The following is a 12,161-nucleotide window of genomic DNA, read 5'->3' on the forward strand; positions in this document are numbered from 1 at the left end:
GTGGTAGTTGTGCAGCGAGAGGTGTTCTTGAACTCTATGCTGGATGTGCTATCTGTACTGAATACTTCTGCTCATGGAAAAACTGTAGTAATCAACATTAGGATATTAGCCACACAGTATTGCCTAGTTTTCATGCTGGTTTTGCTTCTTTGTTAAACTAGAGCTTCTTGTGCATCTCAGTGCATCTTGAATTTGGGGGTTTTCTGGCCTGATATGAATATGTTTATTCTTCTCTTATTTCCATTAAGTATTCTTGTGTCTCTCCACTTATGGCAAGCTGATACTGAAACAGTGAAATGGATTATATCCAGAGGTACTGGTTCTCAGAATTTCAAGATAAACTTAAATTGTTCTGTTACTGTCTGACAAACAGGTGTGAAAAGGGGGGGGAAAAAAAAACCACAAGTGCTTTGCTTTTTTTTTTTTAAGGGAATTGGATGCCAGTATCTTTCTAATTACATTACCAAGTGTAGTGAAGGTGTAATATGTTCTTAATCCCATTAACATTAAAAGCCTCTGTGGCTACACTCAAATGTTATTTGGCTAAAATTTTGGAAATAAATAGCACAAGATCACAGAATGTCTTTAAGAATCTGTCATCTTATTGGCCAAAAATGTGTTACTGTTGTCAAGGACCAAATTTTGAATGATGGCATGACAGATTTGCCATGCATCTTAATATAAAAGACATAATTAGTGAAACTAATCTGCCTGGATCATTGAGACTTTCATCAAAATTTTATCCTAGGCAATGCATTGTTGCAGGTTTGCAGTGATTAATACTTGAATCCTGTATTTCTCTTAGAATGCAGTAAGTGATGTTTAATCATGCTACACAATAGCAAGACTTTAAGAAGCTACACAAGCTTGTTGGAGGTTTTGGGTTTTTTTTCCTCTTCTAAAGAAACCAATGCTAATAGCTTCATAAGCAAAAGTTACCTAAAAAGAGTTTTCTCTTTCTGCAGAAGAAAGTATAGCTTTGCCCAACCCCTTGGTCTCTCTGTAGATGATGAAATGCTTCTCTAATGTTACTGAGAAGTTGCCTTTTACAGTTTCCTGCTTCTTTTTAGTGCTGTTGTCACTTTTGTTTCTAATCTGATACTTGGGGTAAGTCATTCTCTGTGTGCCCGTATACTCTTGCCTACACTTGTGTGTTTTTAAGAACAGACTGTGCAGCTGTAATTAGAAGTGCCACTACGGTGGTTGAGGCCTCCGCTTCAATGTGCGCATTTGTAGTAGTTAATATACATCTACATTTATGGGTATGAACGAAAACTTCTTTGCTGTCACAGTTAAACACCTGAAAGGACTTGGTTCTTTGAGGTGTAAACTTAAGCTACTGAACACCTTCAGCTGTCTTCTGTCTTGGGGGAGAATTGCTGGTTCCTAACAATCAGGGAGGGGTGGGGTGGGGGAGAGAAGCGGGGGAAAACCATTGCCTAATGCCTAAAACCTTTGTAGGTGTACTGAGCTAGGGCAGCTAATAAATTTTTCATGCATTAAACTCAGCAGTGCCATTTTTGAGGAAGGAGGTAAAAGAAATAACTAAGCACTAAGCTGTCTTTACTAACTCCTGCTATCTCTGTCGCTACTGCCTTTCTTCCTTTGTGCTGCCTGAACTAGCCCTGACCTGGCTTCATCTGAGGTAGTTTCTGAGGAACCAGCTGATACTGTGCATGATGCTGATGAGCTTTTTCACAAGTAAGCAATACTAAAACCTTGCAAGGCTGGGCAACTTCCAGAATATAGTTATAAAGCAAAACTATATTGTGCATTAACTTTAATACCAGCAAAACTAGAGAAACATGTACTGTCAGACTTGTGACTAGAACACCTCTGTAGATGCTGTGGATTTTATGACAAGCTCATGAATGAATACACGGGTTAGTCGCCTTTACGAGTCAGTGTTATCACACACTGCTCTAAAATGAGGCAATACCAGTTGTATATTAAGTTTTGCAACTATTCACAAATAAAGGAGAACCATGAAAGAGTTAATTGTCAAAAGTACTGATATTTGGGAGTATGTTTTAAGTGCCTTGTATGCAAAAAGCTGATGTTTGCTGACCACCTCATCTATTTTAAATGAAGGGTGACAGAAAGGACTGAAATCACTGCAGAATGGGCTTCCTCTCTCAAAATGGAGAAAAAAAAAAATAAAATACAGCTCTCAGTTGACTTATGTGATAAAACAAGGGATTCTTTTTTCTTTCAGGTTTAAACAGTCAAAGCCTCAAACTTTTCAATTCTACACCAGCCTAATGAGTTTCAGAAGTTGTCAAGAATATGAATAAGAAAAATCCTAGTCTCTTGCATGGTCCTTTATAGACAGTGTGTGTATGTATAGCATATTGTGGCTTCCTTCATAGTTTCTCAGGCATCTTATCAAATAAAAAATTCAGTTCTTTTAGTGTCCTACAAGTGGTGGTTTCGGTTGTAAAATTGTCTTTTCTAACTCTGCAGTTTTCTGCAAAGGCCTCTCTCACAGACTGATGCACTCTAGGTTAACCACAATCTTCATCCTCTGTGTAAACCCTGAATTTTGTCGTTCTAAATATTGTTTAATATGGCTCAATTTAAAACACATTTTCCCTCTCTTCCCCTAGGTTTGTGTGTAAAAATAATGGAGTCTTATTTGAAAATCAGTTGCTACAAATTGGATTGAAATCTGAATTTCGACAGAACCTGGGTAAGCTCTTCCAGGCCAAGTGGTTAGCTGTCTGCATTATCAACCCCAGTGCTGGTGCAATATTGCAGATAGGACTTACTTTTCATCTGCTTAAGAGGGAAATGTGATTTCAGGTGTAACCCATTTGTGTGTTCCTGGCTTCTGTGGGGGTTCTTGTTCCCTTAAACTTCTGGGTTGTTTTGGTAGCTGAGATGAAATGGGAGTGCTAAGTGGTACTGTAAGCTCCAGCTCTTGCTGCCTAGCTGCAAGAGGACCATTCTCCTCAATTTTTGTATTTTACAGTATAGCTTATTGTAATAATATTATACACAGTATGTGTCAGGCATGTCTAGCATAATGCATGAATGCACAAGATACAGGAAACATCTAGGCAAAAGCTGGGAATCAAACACAGGCCAGCACTAGGATTGCTTGCTTCTCCCCTTCTGCATCACTTTTGGTACCACGATAGCTTCCTTGCATAAAAAGTGATGTTCTCTGGCAACTGAAAGACTTCCACTGATTATTTAACTGCCTGTGTGGCAGCTACTGTGGGAGAGGTCTGATGGTTTGTTTTACTCTGTTACTTCATTTTGAACTGTGAATATCTTGTTAAGATAAACCGTGGAAATTATGCTTTGTTTTTAAAAGTTGCTTTAAAGAAAGGTAGAAAGACAAGATAGTTGAAGCACAAATAGTTTAATATGATTACATGTGACGTACCTACGGATTCTGTTGTCTTTTATTCTTTTCTTTCTAGGACGTATGTTCATATTCTATGGTAATAAGACATCAACACAGTTCCTGAATTTTACTCCAACAGTAATCTGCTCAGATGACCTGCAGTCAAATATCCTTAAATGAAGTGTGTTCTTATGCTTTGTGTTTTATACAGCACAAAATGACAATACAGCTGCTGGATCAAGGCATGGTGTCCTTGAACATGAAGAAATGAGAAACTTGCTGATAACTTTCTAAAGTTCTTGTAGAAAGAAAAAGTCTCGGAGAGATGTAACATTCTCTCCTTAAAGCTCTGGTTCCAAACACAAATTTACTGTTGAAATAAGGAGAAATTTGGCTGAATAAATATGTAATGTAACTCTGTAGCTTTCCCCACTGTCATGAAGTAGCAGAGATACAGGTGTGGTGTCCTTCAAGTCCTGTGTTAGCGGATAACCTCAGGCTTGAGATGGAGGTGGAAGAGTACGTGTACACAAAGCTGAGGATACTTTAAAATAAGTTCTTAATTTACAGTTTGTCCTTAACACTTGGTATTGCAAATTTAGGATTTCTGGGAGGCTTGGGTCAAGCTTGCTTGACTCAAAGCATCACTGTAATATTCACATCCAGTGGTGTCTATTATGAAGTCTGTCTGTGCCTTCGTACCTTTATGAGGGCATCTTTCTTTAAGAGTATCTAAATAATTGAGAATTGTGGGGGTTATTGCTTCTAGGTGTGTCAATATGGAAAAAAAAAAACAAAACAACTTTTTTGATGTTCAAGAGAGCTGTGAGTATTCAGTAACATAGAGAGAATGAGTGGACATGATGCTAATTCCTCACATAGATTACTGGAGGATTTGCCTTTTTTTTTTTTAAAGTTGCCACTTCATTGATCAGTTTCCTTAAGCACTTCTTATGCCTGAATCTTCAGACGAAACCTGTTGATCCCACAGTGGATGGAGGTGCACAGGTTCAGCAGGTCGTAAACATCGAATGTGTGTCAGACTTCATGGAAGCTCCAATCCTGAACATTCAATTCAGGTAAAACACAGGATTCGCGTGCTAGTAAATTAATTGGATGAAAGATGTTAACTTTGTCCCGGTCCTCTGACTGAAGAGTAGGATATGGACACATAAAACTGCCTTGGGTAGACAGCTGACTTGAAAAATTGAGCCAACTAAGCTTTAAGTTACTAGGGGAGGTAGGGAATCCCCTTGGAACAATGTAGTTTTTTTAAAAAAAAAAAAAAAAAAACAGCCCAACAAAAAACCTAATCAAGAAGCAGCTACTGATAAAATGTCTCCCTGACTTCTCTTTCTGCTGTCCGTATAAAACAGCAGTCTTCCTGTTTGCTTAAGAGATCTTGACAGGAATATACGCAGTTACGTCTCCCTTCTGGAACCCAAGAACATTTCTGCAAACAACTTGGACTGGAAATGCGTGCAGGCAAAAATAGAATCTTGTTATGTCCACTCAACATCAGCCTTTAGGAAATTCTGATTTCTGGGCTGCGGCGTTCTGATCCCGATTGGCTCTTTCCAGTATGTTTTCACAGGGATGTGTTTTCACACCTTGGGGGCTATCTGGAAGATTAACAACCTGTGGTGAAACTGAGAGATCATTATTAGAAATTCTGCCAATTCACTTTCACTTGACATCTCAGCAGAGCAAATAAATCTATGTAACGATGGATTAAAGCTGTATCTTGGCAATACCATTATCTGCAGTTCATGGATTTTAATCCTACACAATTGCACCTTAGTGTTCATCCTCAGTTGCTCGGTTGATTTAGGCTGAGAGCCTGCTGACGCTGTGCTGCATACACGGTGTTCTTTCCATTCCACACGCAGGTATGGCGGAACATTCCAAAATCTTTCAGTAAAATTACCCATCACACTGAACAAGTTTTTCCAGCCAACAGAGATGTCTTCTCAAGACTTTTTTCAGCGTTGGAAGCAACTGAGCAAGTAAGCCTTTGTCTGTATTTGGGCTTGGGGCTATTGTGGTGGGCCAAGGGAAGCAAAAGGGTATATTGTGAACGCAGCTGGTGCAGTGCCCCATCCTGTGCTTAATCCTGTGAGTTATAAACTCCCAACACAATCCGTTGCTATTGAACAGTGCTGCACCTAATGCACGTTTTGATCTTGCCTTGTCTTGCAGTCCGAAACAAGAAGTACAGAATATCTTTAAAGCAAAACACCCAATGGATGCAGAGATCACAAAAGCAAAGGTGGGTGTTGTGTGGTGTTTTTAACTCGTAGTGTAAGGGTAGTGGTTTAAGCAAATTCTGTTCATCTTGGTTTACACGGCGATTGGATCATCCTGGTTAACTTTGAGTCCGTGTTGTGTATCAGGCCCTTGGCAGTGCTGGGCTGAATGGACTGTTCTCAGCGTGGCTTGAATTAAATACAGTCTTCAATAGCAGCTGGAAACTTGAAGCTATTTAAGAAAACACTAATTCAGTGCTTAAATCTGAATCAGAAGATGCTTCAAGCCTTGCTTTATGCTAGAGTTACTAGTTAGAAAAGAAAACAAGTGACTTTTTGTAGCACTGACAAAACAGAGGTGACTAGTGTAAGACAGGAATGGCTTTATCAAAAAGAAGGGAGAGTTATGTTGAATCTAACTTACTTCTCAGTTGGTTTTGAGAACCTCTTTCAGGAACAGCTTATGATCAGAGTTCTTCTGTCACTTCAAAAATTTGTTGTAATTAGATTGGTATTGGATAATCCTTAATGTCTTGAAAACTTCGAATAAAAATTAGTTTCCTACTTGTTTCTGGTTGGTGGTGGCTGTGCTTGGGTAGACTTGGTATTGGTGTCCCACTGTCCCCACATCTAAATCTCCTGGGTTTCTTTCATAGATAATTGGCTTTGGATCAGCCCTACTTGAGGAGGTAGATCCCAATCCTGCTAACTTTGTCGGTGCTGGTATCATACATACAAAAACTACTCAGATTGGATGCTTGCTGCGCCTCGAACCCAACCTCCAGGCACAGGTACCTGTTGAAGTATCTACAGCTTCAATACAAGTTCTTGTTTGAACTAAATAACTGTGTGTATCTGAAACTCCTTAAGGTAATGATTTAAAATCACTCTTGCAGTAGCTAATTATGGCTACAGACTCCAACAAGAAATGGAATTGGAGCAGCTGCTCCAGGCCCAGTTTGCTAAGCTGCTGCTTTGTAGCAATTCTCTTTCCTGTTGGAAGAGATCATTGTGTTATTCCAGACTGTCCGTGGAGTCTCATCTTCTCTTGAAGGCTGGAAACATTTAATGTTTCTGTTTCGTGCACCTTGGAAAGATTAAGTATAATTCCCTTTGCCATTTTAAATTTATAAAAGAATGATTGGCCAAAAGAGAAAACATAAGCAAATGAACACAATGTTAAGAACGTTCTTCCTCAGGCATTTCAATAGAGATTTTATCAAAGTTAACTCAGGGCTGAAAATAAGTTTTGGGTGGTAAGTCTCCTGTTTTCTGAAGGAGTGGTGGTAGAGAGTCTTTAGACTTTTCTATAACATTTATTCCTTTTAAAGAAAAATTTTGGACGACACTTTGCTGTTAAAGCCTAAAAATATAAGAGCAGTGGTAACTCAACAGGGGTTTGAAGATATTCTCCAGCTGATGATTTGAAAAAGCTGTATCACTCGGTGGCTGGCTGCCTCTGAATGTTTTAACTTGAGGTCTTTTTCCTACCAAATCTTACAAAAAGGTTAAGAGATAACTGGTAGCTTTCGCTAGTTGTCTGTGCGTTTGTTTAATGCCAAACTGTTTCACATGTAAATAAAATTTTATGTTCTTTTTCAGATGTATAGGCTCACACTACGAACAAGTAAAGAAGCTGTATCTCAGAGATTATGTGAATTGCTGTCAGAACAGTTTTAATATTAACCATGTCAGTTTTGGTTTTTCCATTTATATCACTGTCATCATACTGCAAATAAATGTCTTGTACATCACTGTCTGAGTACTGCAATGTTAACCAATGCCAGCTCCCTGCCTTAATAGGACTTGACCCTTGTTTGAAATTAAGATTATAAAATGTACAGTACATGGAAGTGACTTTTTACATTAAAAATGGCTTTTAGTGTGTTACACAAAGGGTGGGAGGGCTGTCTTGTGCTCCTTTTTTTGCAGAGGTCAGGCTTTTAAACTTGTTAAAGGGAAATTGATTTAGAAATGGTAACCAAGGATTTCAACTGGAAATGGCCAGTAACGTTCTGCCTTGGTGCCTTTAACAGGTACTCCCTCTGCCCTGAGCTGAAGGAAACCAAGGTAATGCTGCTCAGTAAGGTGAATTCAGATGTTAATGTAGAGTCAAAACTTCGTGAAGTTGAACATTGCCACAGGTCTTGTAGTGGGTGGAAGGGCAGATTCCAGGATACGTTTGAATCTGATTCACGTGAACATTTATGTTGATTGTCACTGATATTTGTATTTGAAAAATGCCACAGGACCCGAGTCTTAAAGAATGAATCTTGTAATCCTTTACATCTTAATGTTTCCTGATCTTTGTAAAGTGGATTGAATGCCTCAAATGAGGTGAGCTTCTCTGGTAGGTGGTGAGTGAGTACATGCTTGTTCGGTTTGACTAGCAATGAAGTTAAATATTCTGTTCTGTGTTTTTTCTGTTTCCCATCAGACTTTATCACATCATTAGGACTGCAGAGTCTGGTATTGTATAAAAGGAGAAGTGGGAAGAAATGGGCCCTTGAAGGGCTGTAAGGCATGTACTCTTTCAGATGAAAATGTAATTTTAAACAATATTCTTTTCCCCAGTGTACAGAAATGTTAAAGCTCGAGAGGCTGAGTAACTGATATCTGCACAGTTTCTTGTCTGGCGGTGGCAGTAAAAATATCCACCGGGGTGTAGGAGACTTGTGGTGAGGCCAAGAGAAGGCCCAAAAATGTTCAGCTGTTACAGTGGCTTTCGCAACCGAAGCCTTTGCAGCTCGTTCCACATGGGCGAACGCCCTGCAGCTTCCCTGCAGAAGTGAGTGGACGCGACTTCGGCTCACGCTCTCTGAGCCTTGAGCTACAGCAAAGGCTGCTAAGAGAAAGCAGGTGAGGTAGTGCAGTTAGAAACTGCGGGCGGTTGTCGGCGGGTACTACAGGTCACGATGAACTAAGCTGAGGAGTGAACCTCGGATGGAGATCTCCTCAAGGTTATTTAAAGGAAGCCCGGGACTGCTGTCTCACAACACAAACAGCCAGGCGTGCCCGTGAAGGAAAGGTTCTGAGTGATAGTGATGATGTTGAAAATACATTTAAATGAGGCTCCTGTCGTGCTGCCCGGTGCACAGCAGGGGACGGGATTTTACATGATTGAGTGTGCCTTGGCTTTTTTTCCTTCAGTGCTTGGAGTTAAAGTGATGGAACTGGGTTGATTATAATTTGGTTTGGTTGGAGGCTGGCAATTGTACTTGAGTGCGAGTGAAAAATGAGGAACAAAGGTTTGGCTGTGGTGTGTGGATTTGAGGAGGGTTTTTTGTTGTGGTTTTTTTTCCCCAAATGGCTGGTAACTATGGATGTTATGACTGAAAACTTGGCTATAGTCCTGGTCTTTCTGCAAAAGTTCTCTTGGAACAATTGGCCCTTTTATGGCCTTTCAAGTAGCTAATCAAGACTCTTTGATCACAAACATTGTCTTTGAAAATCTTCAGGAGCAGTTCCTGCAGTCAGGTTGGGCAGATGGCAAAGTGCTGATGGACTACCTTGTGTTTTGTCCGTATGTCTCCCTTAGTCCTGTTATCTCAACCGTGCTGTTGGCTGCTACATTAAAAATCTGAAGTGCTGAACTAAAGGGAGTCTTAGCAAAGACAGGGGAGGAGCTTCTATTTAATTTTTCCCAAATCCTGTTGTATATCTGTCCCCCTGAAAATGTTCTACGCCCTCATTAAAGGACACATTGAGACACTGCACTACTTTGATTTACTTTGCTTTGGTTCAAACTGTGCTAAAATGTGCATTAAAAATGTGCAAAGGAGGGGGGTAAGGGAAAGTGTCTTTTCAGTGGTGACTGTGTTAAACTTATGACTGTTCACACTTTGTATTAAATGTCAGCTCAATGAAGCCGTGGGCAGAAAAGTGAACAAATTAAGGAAAAATACTTGATTATTTTTTTTTTCTTTTTTTGTGAATGATGGTTAACTTACCAAAGTGATGTATCCTGTCAAGCAAAGTAATTTCTGCAGTAAACAGTGTTATTGTTTTTAAGTACAGTATTTTCAGGCATTGACATGTGAAAATAACTGAATAGCAAAACAGGTAGCATATGTTCATTCTTGACCTACACTCCAGTATGTAACATTTATGGTGATTGTCTTATTTGTACAAAACAAAGTTCTGTCAAATTAAGTGAAGAATTTTCATATAGGAGACTATATATTAGACTATATTCATCAGAAGAACGTATTAAGACTAAATAAATGATTAGAACAGTAATCAAACTGTCCTTTTTTTTTTTTGTCTGGGGGCATGGAAGTGTAAAGAATACTTGCATGAAATGGTTGTTGTGGAACAACAGTTTATGTGTAATAGTAAATTCTTTTCTGCAAACTACTGGTGGCTTGTGTTCAGTTGAGTCTGCAGATCATTTCTTCCCCAAGGAGTTTGTTTATGGCTTTTTTGTTGGTGTGTTTGGTCACATGTTATGAATAATCTGCTGTAAAAAAAAAAAAAAAAAACCTGATGTAAAATCTCTTTTCCTATTGTGTTTAACAAGAGTACATGCTGCAGTGAACTGGTGTAACTGCGGTATGGTTGGGGCTATGAAGCACACACCTGTATTACACACAGGCAGGACTGGTACAGAAAAAAAGTTGACATCACTACATCGCTGTAAAAGAAGAGCATCTAATCTGCTGAATAACCTCACTCAAGCTTTAAATGTATGCTTCACGTCCTTAATACTTCTCTAAAACTTGCTAAAAGAAAACAAAAATACCTGGGCACTATGAGCTTTTGTGCATTCATCCAACCTTTTCTTAAATGAACTGCAAACGACGACTACTCTCTGCTAGCAGCAGGTAGAAACAGCTTGAGGGAACTGCCTGTGTCCTGTTAGACACACAGGGCCTTTGCTTTCTTGCAGAGAAATGCCCTGCAAATTTCTGCTTTGTCCAGAAGCCACGCCATGTCCGTGTTAGTGACGATTCTAGAAATGTCCCACCACATGAAGGGTGCGTGTAGGAACCTCACAGGTAGGTCTCTGTTCGTGTAGCACCTTGCTTCGACAGCGGCTGCAGATGGGTGACAAGCACAGGCTTCCAAAGCAAAGGGAACAGGTCACCTTACTGTCTTTTTTTTTTTTTTTTTCTCAGTGCAGTAATGGGCTATTCCACAGGTCCTAGTTCAGCTGCAGTGAACCTGACTATTTTCAGTTAAAACAATTGGTCAAATAATGAGAAGTATGTTAGCAAATTCAATTCCTTCTATTTTATTTGAAAGTCAAATTTCTGTTATTGCACAGTATATAGGCCAGTTTGTAGCCTCTGGTTAAATACCACCCTGAGCAAGCCAGATGCTCTGACACGGTCTTCCTTCCTCCTCCCCTTCCCCCCTGCCCATTCTTTTTTTTCCCCCCCTGCAGCCCCCTTCTGATCAGGAATAATTTATTGGTTGACTTCATTGATACTCCAGGTAGCTGCTCGGGAAGCCTGGCTGTAAGGCTAGCCTGTGTTATCAGTACGAGAGAACTCCTGGCAATGAGCTCTCACCGTGGATCCATTCAAATTGTGATCAGTGTTTAATTAAAAAAAAAAAAAAGAAAAATTGGTATCTGAGGCCATTTGGAGGTTTGGCTAGTGTGTGCAGCTGTCAAAGTTACAATCACAGCCACTAAATACAATTATTTCTGTAATGAGCATTTTTCCAGGCTTATCTGGGTCTTTGCATGGCAGTTGGATTTCCTTCTTCAGCAGCTGAAGTGGCCTACAGCAGCCGCAGACTGTGCTGACCATCATCTTCTCAACATTCAACCTGTTTGAAAGAGAGGGAAGGATTTGTATACAACATTTTAGGCTTACAGCTTTTCAAGTATTTGAACATTTTTTTTTTTTTTTTCTTATGGTGGAACATTTAGAGGAAAGAGCACAGCCCCTAGAGTTTAATGGTTCTGTCAACTACAGAACTACAAACAGTGCAGCAGTTGAGTGTTTTAAGTTCTCATGGTGACTGCTGCAGGAGTTCGGGTGTACTAAGCCTCTGCCTTCCATTTTAAGACTGAATTTGCAAAGAGTTTATAGCTATTACGCCTCAGACCTCACTGGAAAACTAAGGATTTTATTTCCCCATTCCTTTTGCACTTACTAAAATCATACAGTAGCTATATACTTAAATTTTTTTACAGCTGTGCACCGGACTACTTAGAGGTTGCACCAGGTCTCTGGTATGATCTGTTAACAAGGATTCCAAATTGTGTGGGTTCCTTTTGCACAGCTCATGGAGGAAGGAAAATCCCTTTCTTCCTCTGAACCCTCAGCACCAGAATCTGGGCTGATGACTGCATAATGCAAACCCTGGGCTCTGAGGTCAGTTAACAAAGTAGTAGTAGACTTGCATGTATCTTGCTGGATTAACAGGAATAAAACACAGATTGGTGAAGTGATATCTTGAATAAGCAAGTGAGACTGAGATTCTCTTCTGATAGTCCTGTTATGCTATTAGAGTGTTGCTTTTCTGACCATGTTCAGCCAACTGTGCTGCTGGACTTGCTCCTATCTTTTTTTCTTTTTTTTTTTTTTTTTTGTCAGTGGGAGGTTGTATAC

At 39.7% G+C, this 12,161-nt stretch overlaps 2 protein-coding genes across 5 annotated transcripts in view; one reads left to right on the top strand and one right to left on the bottom strand.

Moving 5' to 3' along the window:
* AP2A2 (adaptor related protein complex 2 subunit alpha 2) overlaps positions 1 to 9,954 on the top strand; it is a 50,555-nt gene extending 40,601 nt beyond the window's left edge. For 2 of the 4 annotated variants that reach the window (XM_033003383.2, XM_033003382.2), the window contains exons 16-23: positions 1,624 to 1,701; positions 2,607 to 2,689; positions 3,429 to 3,518; positions 4,308 to 4,431; positions 5,242 to 5,358; positions 5,552 to 5,621; positions 6,255 to 6,389; positions 7,201 to 9,954. In XM_033003383.2, coding sequence (XP_032859274.1) covers positions 1,624 to 1,701; positions 2,607 to 2,689; positions 3,429 to 3,518; positions 4,308 to 4,431; positions 5,242 to 5,358; positions 5,552 to 5,621; positions 6,255 to 6,389; positions 7,201 to 7,278 — 775 coding nt within the window. In that variant the 3' untranslated portion in view covers positions 7,279 to 9,954. The remainder of the gene's footprint in view (positions 1 to 1,623; positions 1,702 to 2,606; positions 2,690 to 3,428; positions 3,519 to 4,307; positions 4,432 to 5,241; positions 5,359 to 5,551; positions 5,622 to 6,254; positions 6,390 to 7,200) is intronic. The other 2 variants (XM_033003384.2, XM_033003385.2) reach the window with 1 other exon arrangement.
* Positions 9,955 to 11,028: 1,074 nt separating this feature from the next.
* MUC6 (mucin 6, oligomeric mucus/gel-forming) overlaps positions 11,029 to 12,161 on the bottom strand; it is a 62,446-nt gene continuing 61,313 nt past the window's right edge. Inside the window, exon 40 of the mRNA XM_042785145.1 lies at positions 11,029 to 11,373. Within this exon, the coding sequence (XP_042641079.1) occupies positions 11,196 to 11,373 (178 nt within the window). The 3' untranslated portion in view covers positions 11,029 to 11,195. The remainder of the gene's footprint in view (positions 11,374 to 12,161) is intronic.

Source organism: Tyto alba, unplaced genomic scaffold, assembly GCF_018691265.1.
Source record: "Tyto alba isolate M040663 unplaced genomic scaffold, T.alba_DEE_v4.0 Super-Scaffold_8, whole genome shotgun sequence".
NCBI lineage: Eukaryota > Metazoa > Chordata > Aves > Strigiformes > Tytonidae > Tyto > Tyto alba.